Source organism: Taudactylus pleione, unplaced genomic scaffold (genome assembly GCF_031769625.1).
Source record: "Taudactylus pleione unplaced genomic scaffold, aTauple2 ptg000218l, whole genome shotgun sequence".
NCBI lineage: Eukaryota > Metazoa > Chordata > Amphibia > Anura > Myobatrachidae > Taudactylus > Taudactylus pleione.
The window spans coordinates 657,880-675,767 of record NW_028284620.1 but is presented as its reverse complement, the minus strand read 5'-3'; the positions used below and the strand labels follow the sequence as shown (position 1 = coordinate 675,767).

The 17,888-nt window shown below is 42.5% G+C and overlaps 1 protein-coding gene across 5 annotated transcripts in view; it reads left to right on the top strand.

Moving 5' to 3' along the window:
• The window catches only part of CLOCK (clock circadian regulator), a 104,289-nt gene extending 98,205 nt beyond the window's left edge, over positions 1-6,084 (top strand). For 4 of the 5 annotated variants that reach the window (XM_088478790.1, XM_088478788.1, XM_088478789.1 and 1 more), the window contains 4 exons: positions 1,902-2,105; positions 2,628-2,830; positions 3,156-3,405; positions 3,624-6,084. In XM_088478790.1, coding sequence (XP_088334916.1) covers positions 1,902-2,105; positions 2,628-2,830; positions 3,156-3,405; positions 3,624-3,776 — 810 coding nt within the window. In that variant the 3' untranslated portion in view covers positions 3,777-6,084. The remainder of the gene's footprint in view (positions 1-1,901; positions 2,106-2,627; positions 2,831-3,155; positions 3,406-3,623) is intronic. The other variant, XM_088478791.1, reaches the window with a different exon arrangement.
• The last annotated feature ends 11,804 nt before the right edge of the window (positions 6,085-17,888 follow it).

The following is a 17,888-nucleotide window of genomic DNA, read 5'->3' as shown; positions in this document are numbered from 1 at the left end:
AATGGAACTTCCATTTAGCATATCTCTTCCCTCCAATATCCCTGCTTCCTCAAGTGTTTCGAAAGTTCAGCCAGGAGGGAGGCACAGTCATGTTAATAGCTCCGACATGGCCCAGACGTCACTGGTACTCTGATCTTCAAAGGCTCTCCATAGACATTCCTCTACAAGTAGACCTGTTGTCTCAGGGTCCATGTCTACATCCGGACCTAGCCCGCCTGTCTTTTCAACTGCTTGGCTCTTGCGACATCCCTCCTAATGGCTAAGGGTTTTTTCATCTCTGTGGTCCAGACCATGCTAAAAGCCTGTAAACCAGCATCAGCCAGGATTTACCACAGAATATGGCATACATATTTCCAATGCTTTGCTCCAAGAAACTATGACACTCAGGTCTTTAAGGTTTCTAGAATTCTTGCCTTTCTTCAAGCTAGATTGGATCTAGGCCTCCGCCTAGCATCTCTGAAAGTGCAGGTCTCTGCTTTGTCTATTTGGTTTCAACCTCCCTTTGTCCCTCTTGTGGCTCCATGGGATTTGTCAGTGGTGCTCCAAGCACTTCAGTAACCTCCAATCCTGGAATCAGTGGATGTCAAATGGCTCACTGCGAAGACTGTTTCTTCTGGGTATAGTTTATGCCCGTACGGTATCGGATTTAGGGGCGCTTTCATGTCGCTCCCCCTTTTTGATATTTCATCAGGACAGGGCTGTTCTTCAAACACACCCAGACTTCCTTCCCAAGGTGGTTTCTTGCATCCACCTGAATGAGGAAATTGTGGTTCCGGGCCTTTAATTCACCAGACCCCTCGACAGGTGAGGCCTCTGTGGATGTGGTCAGTGCTCTAAAAATCTACGTGGACCGTACTGCTTCCATCCGGAAATCGGACTTCCTCTTTGTCCTATATGGATTCCACAAGAAGGGGTGGCCAGCTAACAAGCAGACGCTGGCCAGATGGATTCGCATGACTATCTCACAGGCTTACACGCAGACGAGCCATCCTGTGCCAACTACAGTCTCTGCTCATTTTACTCACTCGGGGGGGACCCCCGTGTGGCGCCTTAGCTGAACAGCTATGCAAGGCGGCCACGTGGTCTTCTGTCCACACCTTTCTTTTATGCCTTTGATACATTTGCCTCTCAGGATGCTTCCTTCTGGCGTAGGGTTCTCCTGTCGGCTCAGAAGTGTTTACGCCCTTGAATAACTGCTTTGGGACATCCCCAATGTCTCCCTGAGGAGCCCTATGGACCCTTAAGAAGAAATGGAGAGTTATGGTAAAACTTACCTTGGTTAACTTTCTTCGAAGTGCAGAGGGTCCACAGGGCACCTGCACTGATGCTCCTAGCTACTAGGGGCTTTCCTTCTCTGTGAGAGAGTGTGATTCCTCAGTGTACCAGTATTCCTTCTCTCCTATCCTGCTCCTGCTTGGGCTTGTTAACAAAATAGTTGCCCTCAGGCTGTGGGCGGGATATAGGGGAAAAGCTTTGCTGTTGGGTGTCTGGTCCTCCAGGTCCCACCTACACCCCAATGTCTTCCTGTGGACCCTATGGACTTCGAAGAAAGAGTTAACCAAGGTAAGTTTTACCATAACTCTTCTTTTTCCACACTTTAATGTTTTTATATCATGGAAACATAGTGGATGTCTTTGGAAATTAGTACCATTTGACAGGTTAATTCCAGTTTTGTTTGAGTTCCATCTGATTGGATGGGGATAATTTTTTTTAAACATTCCATAAATTGCTGATTTGAGATCTGGGCTACTCCAGGAATTTACTTGATGTAAGAAAATAAAATGTGAATATTATGATCTTTGTAAGTACTTGTGGGTATATAGCATTTTCTATAGTTCCTAATGTTTCTCACTGTGATTACTATTGCTCAGTATGTATCCTGTATCTTTGTTTTCCTTCAGATGTTTTTGCAGCAGCCCACACCCAGCCTAAACTTTGGACCAGTTCAGGTCTCTTCTGGAAACAGCTCAAACATGCAGCAGCTACCCCAGCTGACCATGCAGGGCCAAGTGGTTCAGGCTAACCAGCTGCAGGGGAGTATGAACAGTGGCCACCTGGGAGCTCCGCACATACTTCAGCAGCAGCCCCTGCAAAACACCAGCCAGGTAGTATGAGTGATGACTAAAGGGACATTATACTGGGGCACAGCAGAATGAAACAGGAGTACTCCCATAAGACATGCTGATTAAATTATTATTAGAGTATATATTCTTCCCAAAGTGTTTAAAGATCACTGCACTATTGGTCCTAAGCCGGGTGATTCTAAGAATTAGGTGTTGCAAAATCTGTATATAACTACAATTATAATAGTATATATTAGTAATGTGACAGTTGTTTTTCATAGTTCTATTTTGCTGATGGCAAATATTGGAGACAGGGTTCTGGTATTGAGAACTTCTATTACTAGTTTAATCCAATTTGGGGTGGTCTGCTTCTCCTAATGCCTGAATTTCCTTTTTAAATGTCATGCTCCGTACTCATGCATTGTGCATATATATAAAGATGGACTGTATGTAAGACAGCATGTGTGAAAAGTATGCACTATACAGACGCAGAGTGGTGATAAGTGTTACTGTAATAAGATAGTGTTATTGTGCGAAGATCCATAGTCTGGCTGTGTCTTGCAGCAGGGCCAGCAGAATATACATGGAGGGCACTCGCAGCAGACATCTGTGTCCAGTCAAACACCGGGAACTCTCACTGCTCCACTCTACAACACTATGGTGATCTCACAGCCATCTTCTGCCAACATGGTGCAAATGCCATCCAACATGCAGCAGAGTAACCAGGGGGCAGCTGTTACCACGTTTTCCCAGGACAGACAGATCAGGCAAGTAACGTTTCTGTGCTATCGTCCAGTTACTCTGTATAGTTCTATCCATACAGCAGTATTGTGCCATGTTCATGAGCTGCTTTATCTGAGTGGTAGAAAGGACATAAATGGAAAAGAGTACAGCAGAATGATAACGCTTCAGATTAAATTGGAGGATGGGAATAAGCTATAAATGAAAGTCATGTAAAGGTTAAAACCCACCTTAAAATGCTGCTTACAGTGCGCACCCCAGATTATGTCTTTTAAGACCATTCTGATTAGGTTAGCAAAAATATTTTATTCTCGAATATCTCTAGCATATAAACTCAGATGTATTTTACAGATTTTCACAAGCTCAACAAATAGTGACTAAACTAGTGACCACGCCGGTGGCTTGCGGAGCAGTTATGGTTCCAAGCACAATGTTTATGGGCCCAGTGGTAACTGCATACCCGACGTTTGCTACACAGCAGCAACAGCCACAGACCATTTCCATTACGCAGCAGCAGCAGCAACAAGACCAGCAGCAACAGCTCCCTTCTGTGCAGCAACAGCAAGCTCATCTTGGCCAGCAGCCGCAGCAGTTCTTGCAGGTGATATTACTGTTGGAGTCTGAGATTGCTTGGGGGGTGTATTTGTACAGTATTTGGAGTAACTGGTCACAGTGGTGCATTACCACTTCTGCTTGCTGCTCTTGCAGACATCCAGCAGTTTGTTCTAAAGCTCTGATGGCTGCAGGTTGGCTTTCATCATGCCCATTTCAAAGAAGCTTACACGTGCAGCATTATAATGTGTCTGTCTGTTTCCCCAGGCCTCCAGGTTAGTTCATGGAAACCAGTCGGCTCAGCTCATCCTGTCCTCTTTTCCTGTACAACAAAGCACTTTTGCTCCATCACACCAGCAGCAGCTAACTCGGCATAGGACAGACAGTATGAGTGACCCATCTAAGGTCCAACAGCTGTAGTAGTGACTTTTAATGGACTTCTCTGGAGAAGGACATTGGTGGGACGGCCTTGGCAGTATTGAGAATTGCTAATCACTATCAATGCAGCACAAAGAATGTTTGGTACGAGAGGACAAAGCTCATCCACATCATGGAGAACAGCATCTCTCTATGGCCTTTTATTTGTTATTGTAATACAGGCTTGATATATTGTCAGTAGCACGCCAGTGTGTCAAGGTAACTTTTATTTATTAGAATCCTTTGGTCCTATAGGTGCTTGCAAGCTCCCGTCCACTGTGTATAGATCCTATGGTGTGTACAAATGGCTGCTTCAGTATTTCCTATTATTTTTAAATTGATTTATACATTTTAGTATTTGTGAGGCACAAAGGTTGCTCCTGTGTTACCTTAAGATTTACATATTTTAGCAAAGTATATAATATTTATTTAGTATGGACCATTTTTCCCAGCTCAGAACCTGGATTATGGGATTGCAGCGCAATGCGTCACAGCACATCTGAAAGCTCGTGGTCAGTATGCACATCTGATGTGCACGATCATTGTGGGTTATATACATGGATAATGTTACCGCCACTTCCTCATCTCACATCTGCTCCGACCCCTCATTTTCTGTCTTACCTTCCAGTAGATTCTTTATATGACCATTATTATTTTTCATAAAATTCCTGAAAGTAAGGGGGCTTCATTTATTTTTGTTTTACATGCACGTACATGCGCACCAAGAGCGTTATTTGCATCACGATGTAGAAATGGGCTTTAGGTGAAATTATTGGAAAAGTCCTGACTTGTAAGTTTCTAGTTTATCTGTGCTGCTAATTCATTAAGTTCAATGTCCACCTTCTGCCTACAATTACTAGTCACATTCTCATTCTGCATTTGTGCCATTTTTATGCTGAGTTCTTTTAATAATTAAAACAAAATGAGTACACAGTGCACAAATAGTCTTCACTGACAACTGCAAGCCATTGCCTCTGGGTGGGTGGTTCATAGATCTCCAAATTCATTAGGAGTCTCCGAATTCATTAGACTATGACACCCTCTCCCCAAACTCACATGAATCTCCTCTGCTCCCACAAATGAGAATCATGTGGCAGAGGTGACCCACAAATGGGTACGAATTCTCTACCACCGTAAATCAGTTGTAGTGTTGTGATACTCCATGCACATGGACTGTGGCTCTGGATGCTGGTCTCCAGTAGTGTTGTACAACTGGACCCGCGCAGGACTGTAGTGGCCTAGGGCATTAGCGCTATTTATCCTGAACACTAACAGTCCACCTTTCGTAGTGGTTGAACTTGTATTTTAGATAAATAACTTTTAAAGTAAAAGCTGTTACAGAAATATATATTGTTATATAAATTACCCTCTGTACGGGTGTGTTCACATATGTTGTTGCATTTCAGGCAATGCTATAGATCCAGAGTGGCTGTAGAAACTCATTGAGCGATATGCATGCTGGGATTGTCAGCAGTGACATGTGCAGGGCAGCATAAGGATCAGTGAGTCCTTATTTTATAGGGGGGGTGGATCAGCAGGCCTATTACCAAGAGGGGGTGGATCAGCAGGCCTATTACCAGGCTCTGCACTTTTCTGCTTGACTTTCATTTCTACGATCCGGTTTCTAAAGCTGCAAATTAAATACCTGGTCCAAACTCCTGTAAGCTAGATCCATTTTCACTTGCTCTCCACAAAGACCTCTTGTATAACTTGTTTTTGAAACGCACACTTAGTTTTTCATTTCATCTTTGTATTCTAAAGACCAAAGCACTGCAGGCATCTCTGGAACCAAAGGAAATTTAAAATATTTTATCTAGGTGGCTGGAATTACTGATCAGTCCGGTTGTTAAGAATCGTGCATTTGATAAAATAAGAAATTGCTCTCATTACTATTTTTCGTAAACGGCATAACACTATTTTTAGGATGTTTTAATTCAGATTTTGTGTTGTACAGATGGTGTAAAATAGTTTGTAAATACTTACATATATATATGGATAATATAAAACAAGTGAATTTTATATGATGCATGACTATAGGTTTTAATGTCTTTCTGATGCCATCAGAATTCTATCATGCCACTCTGCTCTATTTTATTTTTTTTACAGTTAATTTTGCTAGTTTTACTTTGTGTTTTATATTGTGTGGTACAATGTCCTGATTTGGCAGGGTGGTGGTGTGAGTTTAGATGTGTGTGTTCTTTTGTTTTGTTAGCTTTTCCATTTTGTTTTGGGGGTAACTTATGAATATATCAGTGTGACAGAAATATTTCACATTCATCCAAGATTATTGTTTTATTCATATTGTGTTCCCTCTTCCTCATTGTTTTTCTGTTTTGATATGTAAAAATTTGCACTTTTTCCTGATTTTGGGAATAATTTTACCTTTTAGAAGCTATTTTTGTGTATTTGGAAAGAAAAAATATTTTAAACAGAAAACTTAAGAAAATACATATAGGATGTTCCGTTCTAGGAGTGATTTGCACAAAATTCTATACATGTACAATATATTTTTGCCAGGTATTTTTAGATATGTGAAAAAATATATATATTTCCCCTCAGATTCTCCCTGTAAAAATCAGCCCTGCACTATATAGATACTATTGAGGGCTAATATCCAAATCGCCACTAATCTCTACAGTGCCTTTATATATACAATATTCAGGTTATGCTTTGAGAGTGTTTATTATTTCTACCTGTCATAACATTGTAAACTGAATTATTGATGGCATATGTCTAAGCAGATGTATACCAACTTTGACCATTAATTGAACCTTACTAATTTAATATACAGTGACTTTATTGCAGAAAACTTACCATGGTAAACCTTTGAAAAAAAAAAAAAAGAGGCAGGGTCACCCTGGTAAATGATATACAGTCAGGTCCATAAATATTGGGACATTGACAGAATTTTCAGATTTTGGCCTCTCTTCACCGCCACGATGGTTTTGAAATGAAACAAACAAGATGTGCTTTAACTGCAGACTTTCAGATTTAATTTGAGGGTAATTACATCCAAATCGGGTGAACGGTGTAGGAATTACAACAGTTTCAATATGTGCCTAAGGGGCCAAAAGTAATGGGACTATCAACTCAAAAGCGATTTCATGGACAGGTGTGGGCTATTCCCTCATTATTTAATTTCATTATCAATTAAGCAGGTAAAAGGTCTGGAGTTGATTCTAGGTGTGACATTTGCATTTGGAATCAGTTGCTGTCAACTCTCAATATGAGATCCAAAGAGCTGTCACTATCAGTGAAGCAAGTCATCATTAGGCTGAAAAATCAAAACAAACCCATCAGAGAGATAGCAAAAACATTAGGTGTGGCCAAATCAACTGTTGGGTGCGTTCTTTCTTTTTAAGAATGTTCCAGAGAGCTCAGCAACACCAAAAGACCCGGAAGACCACGGAAAATAACTGTGGTGGATAACAGAAGAATTATTTCCCTGGTGAAGAAAAACCCTTTCACAACAGTTGGCCAAATCAAGAACACTCTCCAGGAGGTAGATGTATATGTGTCAAAGTCAACAATCTAGAGAAGACTTCACAAGAGTGAATATAGAGGGTTCACCACAAGATGCAAACCATTGGGTGAGCCACAAAAACAGGAAGACCAGATTAGAGTTTGCCAAACAACATCTAAAAAAGCCATTACAGTTCTGGAACAACATCCTATGGACAGATGAGACAAAGATCAACTTGTACCAGAGTGATGGGAAGAGAATAGAAGGAAAGTAACTGCTCATGATCCAAAACATACCACCTCATCAGTGAAGCATGGTGGTGGTAGTGTCGTGGCGTGGGCATGTATGGCTGCCAATGGAACTGGTTCCCTTGTATTTATTGATGATGTGACTGCTGACAAAAGCAGCAGAATGAATTCTGAAGTGTTTCGGGCAATATTATATGCTCATATTCAGTCAAATGCTTCCGAACTCATTGGACGGCGCTTCACAGTGCAGATGGACAATGACCAGAAGCATACTGCAAAAGCAACCAAAGAGTTTTTTAAGGCTAAAAAGTGGAATGTTATGCAATGGCCAAGTCAATCCCCTGACCTGAATCCGATTGAGCATGCATTTCACTTGATGAAGACAAAACTGAAGGGAAAATGTCCCAAGAACAAGCAGGAACTGAAGATATTTGCAGTAGAGGCCTGGCAGAGCATCACCAGGGATGAAACCCAGCATCTGGTGAGGTCTATGCGTTCCAGACTTCAGGCTGTAATTGCCTGCAAAGGATTTTCAACAAAGTATTAAAAAGTGAAAGTTAGATTTAGGATTGTTTAGTTTGTCCCATTACTTTTGGCCCCTTAAAAAGTGGGAGGCACATATAGAAATCGTTGCAATTCCTACACCGTTCACCTGATTTGGATGTAATTACCCTCAAATTAAATCTGAAAGTCTGCAGTTAAATCACATCTTGTTTGTTTCATTTCAAAGCCATTGTGGTGGTGAATAGAGGCCAAAATCTGAAAATTCTGTCAATGTCCCAATATTTATGGACCTGACTGTATATAGATATATAAATATATATATATATGTTTATTTATTATAGGCATCAATGAAAGCCTCATGTATTAATGTTTTCCCGCAATGGACTTTTTAAAAAAAAATTTCATTTAGTTACTGATTTTTAACTATTATTTCTGGTTTCCTGGTGCTAGTGGCATTTTAGGAATAGGAGGACACAGTTGGCACCATGTGCTCTTGTTGCATACACAAGCTGGAGACACCTGATCTGGAATGTATAAGTGCATATCCATCTCTAGGAATCAGAGGCACAGTGGAGGCAACAGCCTGGCCATTTGAGTTCACACTCATCAATTAGGAGAATGCATTTTACAATGGTTTCTAGTGCATTAATGAGCTGCATTTTCACAAACGTTGACAAAATAGCTGTCTCTTGTGTGCAGGGGACAAGTATAGTTCACAAGCTGGCAGCAAAAACAAGATTCTGGGTTACTCACCGTAGAATCAATTCCTCTGAGTCCATCTGGGAATCACTGACCCTGGGACATGACTGAGGGGACAAGGAGTAGGCACTAAAAATAACTGACTGACTGAAACTCCTCCTCCCTTATATACCCTCCCCTTTCCCTAGCTCTCCAGTTATCTGACTAGCAAAGCCAAAGGAGAAGAATAAGAGATGAAAATAAGACACATTAGGGAGGGGAACTCAGTGATTCCCAGATGGACTCGGAGGAATTGATTCTACGGTGAGTAACCCAGAATCTTGTTTCCTCTTTCATTCAGTCTGGGAAGCACTGACGCTGGGACTTCCCTAAGCAAGTCTTAAGAGGGAGGGGCAATTACGCACAGGCAATGCTGTACGCAAAGCCACCTTTAGCCACAAATGTGTGGAACCGATAAAATTTGGTAAATGTGTGCACTGAGGAGCAGGTGGCCGCCTTGCACAACTGCTCAATTAAGGCACCCTGCTGAGCTGTCCAAGAAGCACTCGCAGCCTGAGTTGAATGTGCACAAATGGGATCAGGTACTGACTTGCCCCAAGGCTATATAGGCCTGCTTGATAGTGGAAGTAATCCAACGACCAATAGACTGCTTAGATGCTGGCCAGGCACCTTTATTTGCGTCATAAAGTACTAACAGACTGTCTGTCTTAGGCAAGGCAAAAGTCCTATCCACATATATTCTGAGTGCTTGTACCACATCCAGAAACCGGACAGGACACTCTGGATCAGATGGATGCAATACTGGAACCACAATCTTCTGATTTTAGGTGAAATCTTGAAATCACCTTCGAAATAAAGGATGGCCGAGTGCGGATAACCGCTCAGTCCGTATGAAAAAGAGGAAAGTTGGCTAACAAAGCCTCCAACTCCGAAACTCTGCGAGCAGAGGCGATTGCCAAAAGAAAAGCTACTTTCCAAGTTAACCACCTTAATTCCACCTTCTCAAGTGGCTCAAAAGGAGCCCGCTGAAGAGCAGCCGAAACTAAATTAAGGTCTCAAGGCAAGACTACTGAAACATAAGGTGGCTGGACATGCAATACTGCTTGCATGAAAGTTCTGATGTCTGGTATAGACGCTAGACATCTCTCAAAAGATATGGACAAGCCCGACACCTGACCCCTCAGGGAAAATAGGTGAAGGCCTCTGGGCAATCAGTCTTGTAAAAAAGAAAGTAAACACGGAGAGCGAAACTGGGAAGCTGAAACTGTCCCAGTTTCGCACCACCGGATTTAAGCTTTTCACACCCTATCATAGAAGTGGATGACTTACACGCCTGTAACATAGTCTCAATAACGGCTGAAGAAAACCCCTTGGACCTCAAAAGACTGGTCTCAAGTGCCATGCCGTTAAAGCCAATTGAGGTAATTGGGATGGAGGAATGGACCTTGTGACAGTAGATCTTCTCTTAGTGGAAGCCTCCACGGTTGGTTGGCCACCATGGACAGAAGATCCGAGTACCACAACCTATGTGACCAGTCTGGCGCTATTAGAAGGGCGCTATTAGAAGGGCATGAGCCTTTTCTCGCTTAATCCTCTTGTTTACATGCGGGAGCATAAGAATTGGCGGAAAAAAGATGCCCGAAGTGGAAAGAGCACCTGGTTGTTATGGCATCCGCCAGATTCGCTTTTGGGTCGCAGGACCACGCCTCGTAACTCAGAAGCTTCTTGTTCAACCTGGAAGCCATGAGATCTATCTCTGGCAGACCCAATTTCTCCACAATCATGTTGAATATGTCCTGATGCAGGGGCCATTCCCCTGGCTGAACCCTGTGCCGACTGAGAAACTCTGTTTCCCAGTTGTTTACCTCTGGGATAAAAATGGGCGATATGGCTGGAACAAATCTCTCTGCCCACATCATAATCTGGGTGGTCTCTGCCATAGCCAAAGGACTCCTGGTTCCTCCTTGTCTGTTGATATATGCCACTGCTGTGGCATTGTCCGACTGTATCTGTAGTCTGTCTCTGAGAAGATCCTGTGCCTGAACCGGAACACTAAAGACTGCTTGCAGCTCTAGCACATTGATTGACAACATCCTCTCTTCCAGAGACCAAGCCTCCTGGAAGTGGGACCCTAGAATCACTGCACCCCATTCCTGGAGACTGGCATCCGTGATTACTAGCGTCTATTCCCAGGGAGAGAATTGACAACCTCTGGACAGGTTGCGAGTGCAGAGTCCACCAACCCAGGGATTGGTGCACCTGTACAGACAGGGGAAAAAAACTGTCAATCTAGAAGGATCCCACCTCCTCCAGCGCTGAAGAAAGAAATGCTTAAGGGGCCTGGAATGGAAGCGTGCAAACGGAACCGCTTTGAATGCGGCCGCCATCTTCCCCAATAGCTGCATGCAGCGTAGGAAAGCCCAAAGAGCAGAGTCCGAAACTGAAAGTGCCAGGGGCCTACCACAAACCGTAGCAGTTCGTGGTCTTGTTCCCAAATAGAGATGGAGATACGTGTACTTTATATCTAAGGATGTGAGAAATTCTCCTACATTCAGTAATTGACTCTATGGAAGTAACAAATCCATCCTGAACATTCTCACCCTTAAGTGCAGGCTGAGACTTCTTTTAAATTCAAAATGGGGTGAAAAGAACTATCTGGCTTTTTTACCAGAAAAAGATTTGAATAAAAACTTAGTTCCTGATGATGCATCGGAACAGGGACCACTACCCCTGAATCTAAAAGGGAGAGAATTGCCCCCCCTTAATAGCCTGCTTCTGAATTGATCCCGAGGAAGAGGGGTTACGAAAAAAAGATGGGAATGTGGTCCCTCCAAATCCAGTATGTAACCTCTGGAGAGGACTCCTCTGACACAAAGGGCTGTGGTTGACTGAAACCAGGCCTCCATGAAAAAGAGAAAACTAATGGGCTGGGCGTCCTGATCCCAGTCATTGGAAGGATCTGTCACCCCTATGGGTGCAAGGGTGACTGGACCGCATGGCCATACGCCCTCTGAACTGACCGGCTCTCTGACCTTCTGTCGTACCTCAAGTGGGCAGAGACCGGAACCTACCAGAGTACCGAAAGGGCCTATACCTAGAAATCCTAGAGCGGGAAGAAAATTTGTTTCTTCCGTCAGTTGTCTGAGCGATAATTCGTTCCAGCTCTGGACCAAACAGAGATTGACCTGTAAAGAGAACTCCCTACAAAATTTTCTTGGAATCGCTATCTGCTTGCCAAATACCTAACCACAACGTTCCTCTGGCTGAAACAGAGAAGGTTGATATACCTGCCAGAAGAGAAATAGTGTGTAAAGACTCACATAAATTGAAGTCTGTTTTAGATTGTCCACCAGGGTAAGGATATCTGAAGAATCTGCACCTGACTGAATAGCTTTTGCTAACTGGTCTGACCAGGCTTCTATGGCCTTGGTAGCCCAGGCACCTGCCAACACAGGACGTAGGGTAGTACCTGTTAAAGAAAAAAAGGATTTGAGCAGATGTTTACACTTATGGTCCGTAGCATCCTTCAGTGTGGTTGCTGTAGCCATTGGAAAAACCGTAGTTTTTGCTAAATGGGCAATCAGTGCATCCACTGCTGGAGGTACCTCCCATGGAGCTGTATATCTTTCTCAGGAAAAGGATAAGTAAACTTAAATCCTGCTGGAAGCTTACCACGTTTATGTGGTTTAGCCCAGGATTCCCCCAGTACATCAGAAAAATGCTTAAATGAAGAATAAAAATTCAAAACATGTTTTTGTTTTTTTCTTCTCTTACATAACCCTGTAGAAGCCACTTCATCATAAGGCTCTTAGGGCCTGATTCAGACCCACTCGCGAGCGGCTGTCCGCTCGCAAGTGGGTCGATGTTCTGCACTGAGCATGCGCACGACGGAGGGAGCTCTGTCGTGCGCATGCGCCAGACGCGACGAGCGAAGGACTTTCCTTCGCTCGTTGTGTCTGATCAAAGGGGGCGTGCTGTCGATGTTGATTGACAGCACGCCCCCTTTGGTGGGCGTGCCTCCCTGACGGGGGCGTTCCTAAGGGAACGCCTACCGTCAGAAGCCGGCCCATTGACATCACTAGTGATGTCAGTGGGAGTGATTTTGGCTCTGATAGAGCCAAAATGACTCCGGGCCTTGCGGTTGAAAACCTCAACCGCAGGCTCCGGCTCGCAGTTTCGATGGTAGCGATGGTCACGACCATTGCGGCCATCAAACTGCACGCTCGTATAGGCTGTGGGTGGTGACCCACAGCTATACGAGCGTCCAGGAGGACGCTCCATAGTTATGGAGGACGGCCCTCATTCAGAGCGTGCGCTCTGCTCAGAGCGTACGGCTCTGAATGAGGGCCTTAGTCTTCAATTTTTAAAGTCTGGCGAATGGCCTGGATAAGCTCAGTAACCCCCAAACTATCGGGAGAACTGTCTTCCCAACTAGAATGGTCTATACATTCCTAGTCTAATGCACGAGTGTGCAGTATCTGCCCACCCATGGGTGCCTGGTGACCCTCTTCTGGGTGCCCGGAGTGGGATGCAGCAGGTGATCAGATACTGCCTACCAGTACTGCTCCTAATTCGCACTCATCCAGTCTTAATCCCATAAGGGGATACAGGCTTTAAGATTCCTTTCAGGGTAAACATTTTAGGGTAGAAACAAACAAAGCCCTATACGTCTTTGTGCCTGCTCCTGTTGGCACTAAAAAATTAACTGGAGAGCGGGGTAAAGGGGAGGGTATAAGGGAGGGGGGAGTTTCAGTCCATCAATTATTTTTATTGCCTACTTCTTGGCCCCTCCCTCTTATCCCAGCATCAGTGTTTTCCAAATTGGACGAAAGAGGAAGTAATTTGCAAAGATTCAAAAGCTATTTCTACATCAATTTTTCTTAAATTACCAGTAATTTATACTTAAAGTTGTTGGAGGTTTTGACTCCAAATGTGTGGTGTTTTTTTGTTTTGTGGTACCATCCATTGTAAGGCTGAACAATAGTTTTATAATGCTGTGGTTTATTAAGGTGTAAATATCATACAGTCCATTCAACCTTTATTAACTCTATGCTGACCAGGACAACCCTAGAAAGTGTGATTGACATGGTATGCCTTAGCAGCACAGTTCCTGGAATGCAGTAAGTGGCGATGACATTTGTCAGATTAGAATATACACCTTGTGCTTACACTGCACTGGGAATTACAATTTTGTTTTAAAAATAGAACTAATCCCTAAGAACTGCATTCTTTTGTATAGTTGCTTACATTCAGCCATTTTGTTCTGTTATTGGTGGTAGTGCTTGCACTGAGGTTGATATTTGTGGTGTTCTAGAGCACAGGGATTGTGGCTTACCAAAATTCCTATCATAGTGAAAGTACGAAAAGCAATTTCTTTATCCAAATTATCCCTTTTTAGAGAAATATAAGTTGTGGTTTGTGACAGTACAAAGCCGTACAGAGGTTCAATCATGCTTCTGTGTACAACAAACTTCAGTTCTTCACTTCAAATTTCTAGCAACACCTCTTCTTTAATATTTTTTAGGGGCCTGTCCTAGAGAACCCTAATGCTTTTAGCAAGGTTCTCCCTTCTAGCCAGGACCTCTGCCAATCACCTTTTGGGGCCGATTGATTCGTTCAGTACGTCTGTATCTGATAAAGAGCCTCCAATCAGCAGCCAGCCTTTATTAACAGCATTTTGTCAGATCTCCTTCTCGGGAGAGCCAAGCTGCACTATAGCTCCTGGTCTGTGGGCTCTGCTATAAGTGGGTGTTGGGGTCCTGCTCCAATACACTTAATGGTGGGGGTTCCAGGGAAAGGATCTCCACCAAAATAATGTAGCGGAAAAAACTTTAGTATCCCAGGATCATTTAATGATGGAAGGCTAGTCTATAATAAGGAGGCCACCACTACACTAGTTGGCTGCAGAATTGAACACTTTGTAATTTTACTAATTATTTTTAGAAAAATTTGTGGACTCGTCTTTTATTTTTTTTTATATTACTACAGAAACAGCATTTGCTAGACGCTGTAGAATGGTAAAATTTAGTCATGGAGACACTGCCTGATTAATGATTTCTAGGGTCCAGCTTTGTATTAATGAGGTACTGTTTCCCAGAGAATATTATTTAAGCTCACAAGATGGCTGCCGCTCCTGTGTGTTAGAGACAGGTCGGCTTTAAGGTAATAATTACTTGCACAGTCACTGCAGGATGCTAGAGGCTTGTATTTAAATAAATAAAAAGTGTGAGGAGTACAGTTGCCCTCAGCATTGATCCTAGAAGGAAATACCAAGTATTAATTAGGAAGTCAAACTAGAGGCACCAAATGCATTTTATTTTTAAATCTAAGGGAGTAACTTTAATAATAATAATTTGGTATATGGTGGACATCCTTACATTCAATTTAGCACAGGGTCCTGTGTACACTTCCAGGTGTTACAGTTGAAATCATTGAGGTTTTGTAGCAGCAGTATCCATGGAGTACATAATTTAATCTGCCTCTAAAGTTACTAATCTGTAAAATTTAAATAATTTGTATGTTTAGTGTAAAGCTTCCTACTCTTTATACTTTGTTTTCAATCATTGAATAAGTCATGATGCAAACTGCTGCTAGTTGTCATAACAAATTCTATCGTTGGTATTTAAGAATAACAAGCGACCCGAAAAAACCAAGAAGCCACAATAAACACTGGCATTGACCATTGGTTCACAGATACTGGCAGCACTTTGGCAGAATATGGCAATCAGGACAGAAGGGATTTGCATACACTGTATCATTAGCTCATAACTCTACACATACAAGGGGTTGAGTACAGGATGCCGGCGGTCAGATTCCTGAAGCTGGCATCCCGACAGGGTTAGGATACCAACACCTGTCAGTCAGTATCCTAACCCTCCTTTCCTGGTTGCTAAACCTAACCTCCCCCTCAGTGACTAACCCTGCTACTTACCTTCGTGATGATGGCGACGGGATTCCGGTGCCGGAATCCCTGCGGTCGGTATTATGACTGCATCCTCAAACAAGTCCATTGACAACTTAAAGGGAGAGTATCAATAAAGGCCATAAATAATCAGTTTATTTTCCTTACACTAATTCAGGCAAAGCTATTGCATTTGTGGGATAGTGCTTGTAGCCCAGGTTCCCATTTATAACTCATTTAGCACTCGCAAAAGGGGCTGTGTCTTTTTATTCAACAAACAGCAGTAATCTAAGATTACCACGCTTTGTCACAGCATCATTCTCGCCATCTTTAGATGGTGAGAGCGATTTAGTCCCCATTGATGGCAATGGGGACCCGGCTCTGCCTTTCCAGCTTCTGCAAAGCCTTCCAGGCATTGCTGGGTCCCCGCCGGGTCAAAGTGCCATGCAAAGATGGACCGACACACATGCACATGACACAGAAGCCCATCACTGGTTGTGTTAGGCTGAGAGGAGGACATCGCTGGAGGGGTTAGTATTGGTGAATATCAGTGGCATTTTTGTTTGTATCACTGAGATACTAAATGAAAAATGCCACTGGTGTTTAGCTTGGTTAATAAATTGGGCCCCTAGTCTTTGCATCAAATGATAAATACTGATGTTTTAGCATGAACCACCGGTGAAATTAGATCGGTGCTTATGAACTGGAAATTGTGTATTGCTAGCAGATAGGGTCACCTTGCTGTATCTGAAGGGGATGTAGTTACCATCCCAGTGCCAGAATCCCGTCAGGAAGTATTAGGCTGCGGGAAAGGTGGGTTAAGACACTTACCCAATTGGGTCGGGATCCCATACCCAACCCATCTGAAGAACGCGCTTTCCATCCTGTTAAACATAACCTCTCATGTCACCGAAGATGTGAATTGATACTGAGGGAGGCTAAATTATTTTTGTAGATGCATACACACTGCTTATGTGAGAGCTCTCCATCTATTACATTGCATATTAGACCATGTTCCATGTCAGATTAATATTTTATAGATATGTGCAATGTTTGGCCTGTAAATTGAATTTTTATGATGTGTGAATACTGAAAACACTGCTGTATGATGTAGAATGACATGGAGTGTGTCTGTATACAACAAATTGCATATGAATATTATTGTTACAGTAGGTGCACATGTGATGAAGACTAAGAACCAAAGAAGTGTTGGGGGAAGCCCACTTAATGTCATGCAATGTTGTCCACACTTTTTTTTGTTTTTCACTTTGTTGTATTTTTGTTCCTAGAAAATTAAATGTTTTAATTTTGTAAAACGTATTGTCCAATTCAGATTTTCTTTCAGAATTTGGGAAATTGACAATTAGTACAGCACATTTAAATGAATGTATTAAATGAGAATTACAGTGCAGCTGTGATCTATTTGTACAGTACATGCGTTTTTATCTATAGAGGTGATCACTCTGCATAAGTCATGTAGACCGTAGCAATACAAGGCAACATTGTAATATAGATCTGTTCTGATGGCAAATGAAGTAGGATACAGTATTTTATGGAAATATTTTTTGCTTAAGACAAATAACCCAACATCTTAATACCAACTTGGAACTGAAGATATATTTCTACTAAACCAGCAGAAGAGACATAATTTTGTGTTAGGTTTATTAGCAAGTAAATAGAGTCCCTTGCTAAATGCTCTATTGAGAAATCTTCCCTACCTTTGTACATTTGCACTGATTTTTGGCTACATAGTATGTCCCTGTTTTATGTATGCCGTTATCCCAACTGTCTGCCGCTGCAGAGACCCTTACCAATCTCTGACATTATCCTTTAGCATTACAGCACCGGACCCATATTGCCATGTCAGCAAGTAGTTACCCTATACTTACCATTGTGGAATGATGGGAAAACACTTTGTTGGATTAGTTATGTACATATGTCCACATACACATCCTGAAATTGCACCAAATCCATAGTTTGGTTCGTAGTGCAACTTTTTTTAATTAATGAGTCTTAATTTGTTACTTTATACCAATTCCTTTGTGACAAAAATACTAATCCTAAATACTTGTTGACTATTAGTGAATTAGTACATAAGCACAGGAGTAGCACCAGGTTTCTGACGCCATAGGATGCAAAATGTCACGTTAAGCTTAGGACCACGAGAGATGGATAATCACCACCTCAGTCAGATGAGGATTTTTGTTTTAGTAGAACCTTAAATAATAAACGGATAAGCATGAGCAATAGGAAACCACCAGTAGGAAGAGGTTAGACTTACACACTAACAAGACACTTTT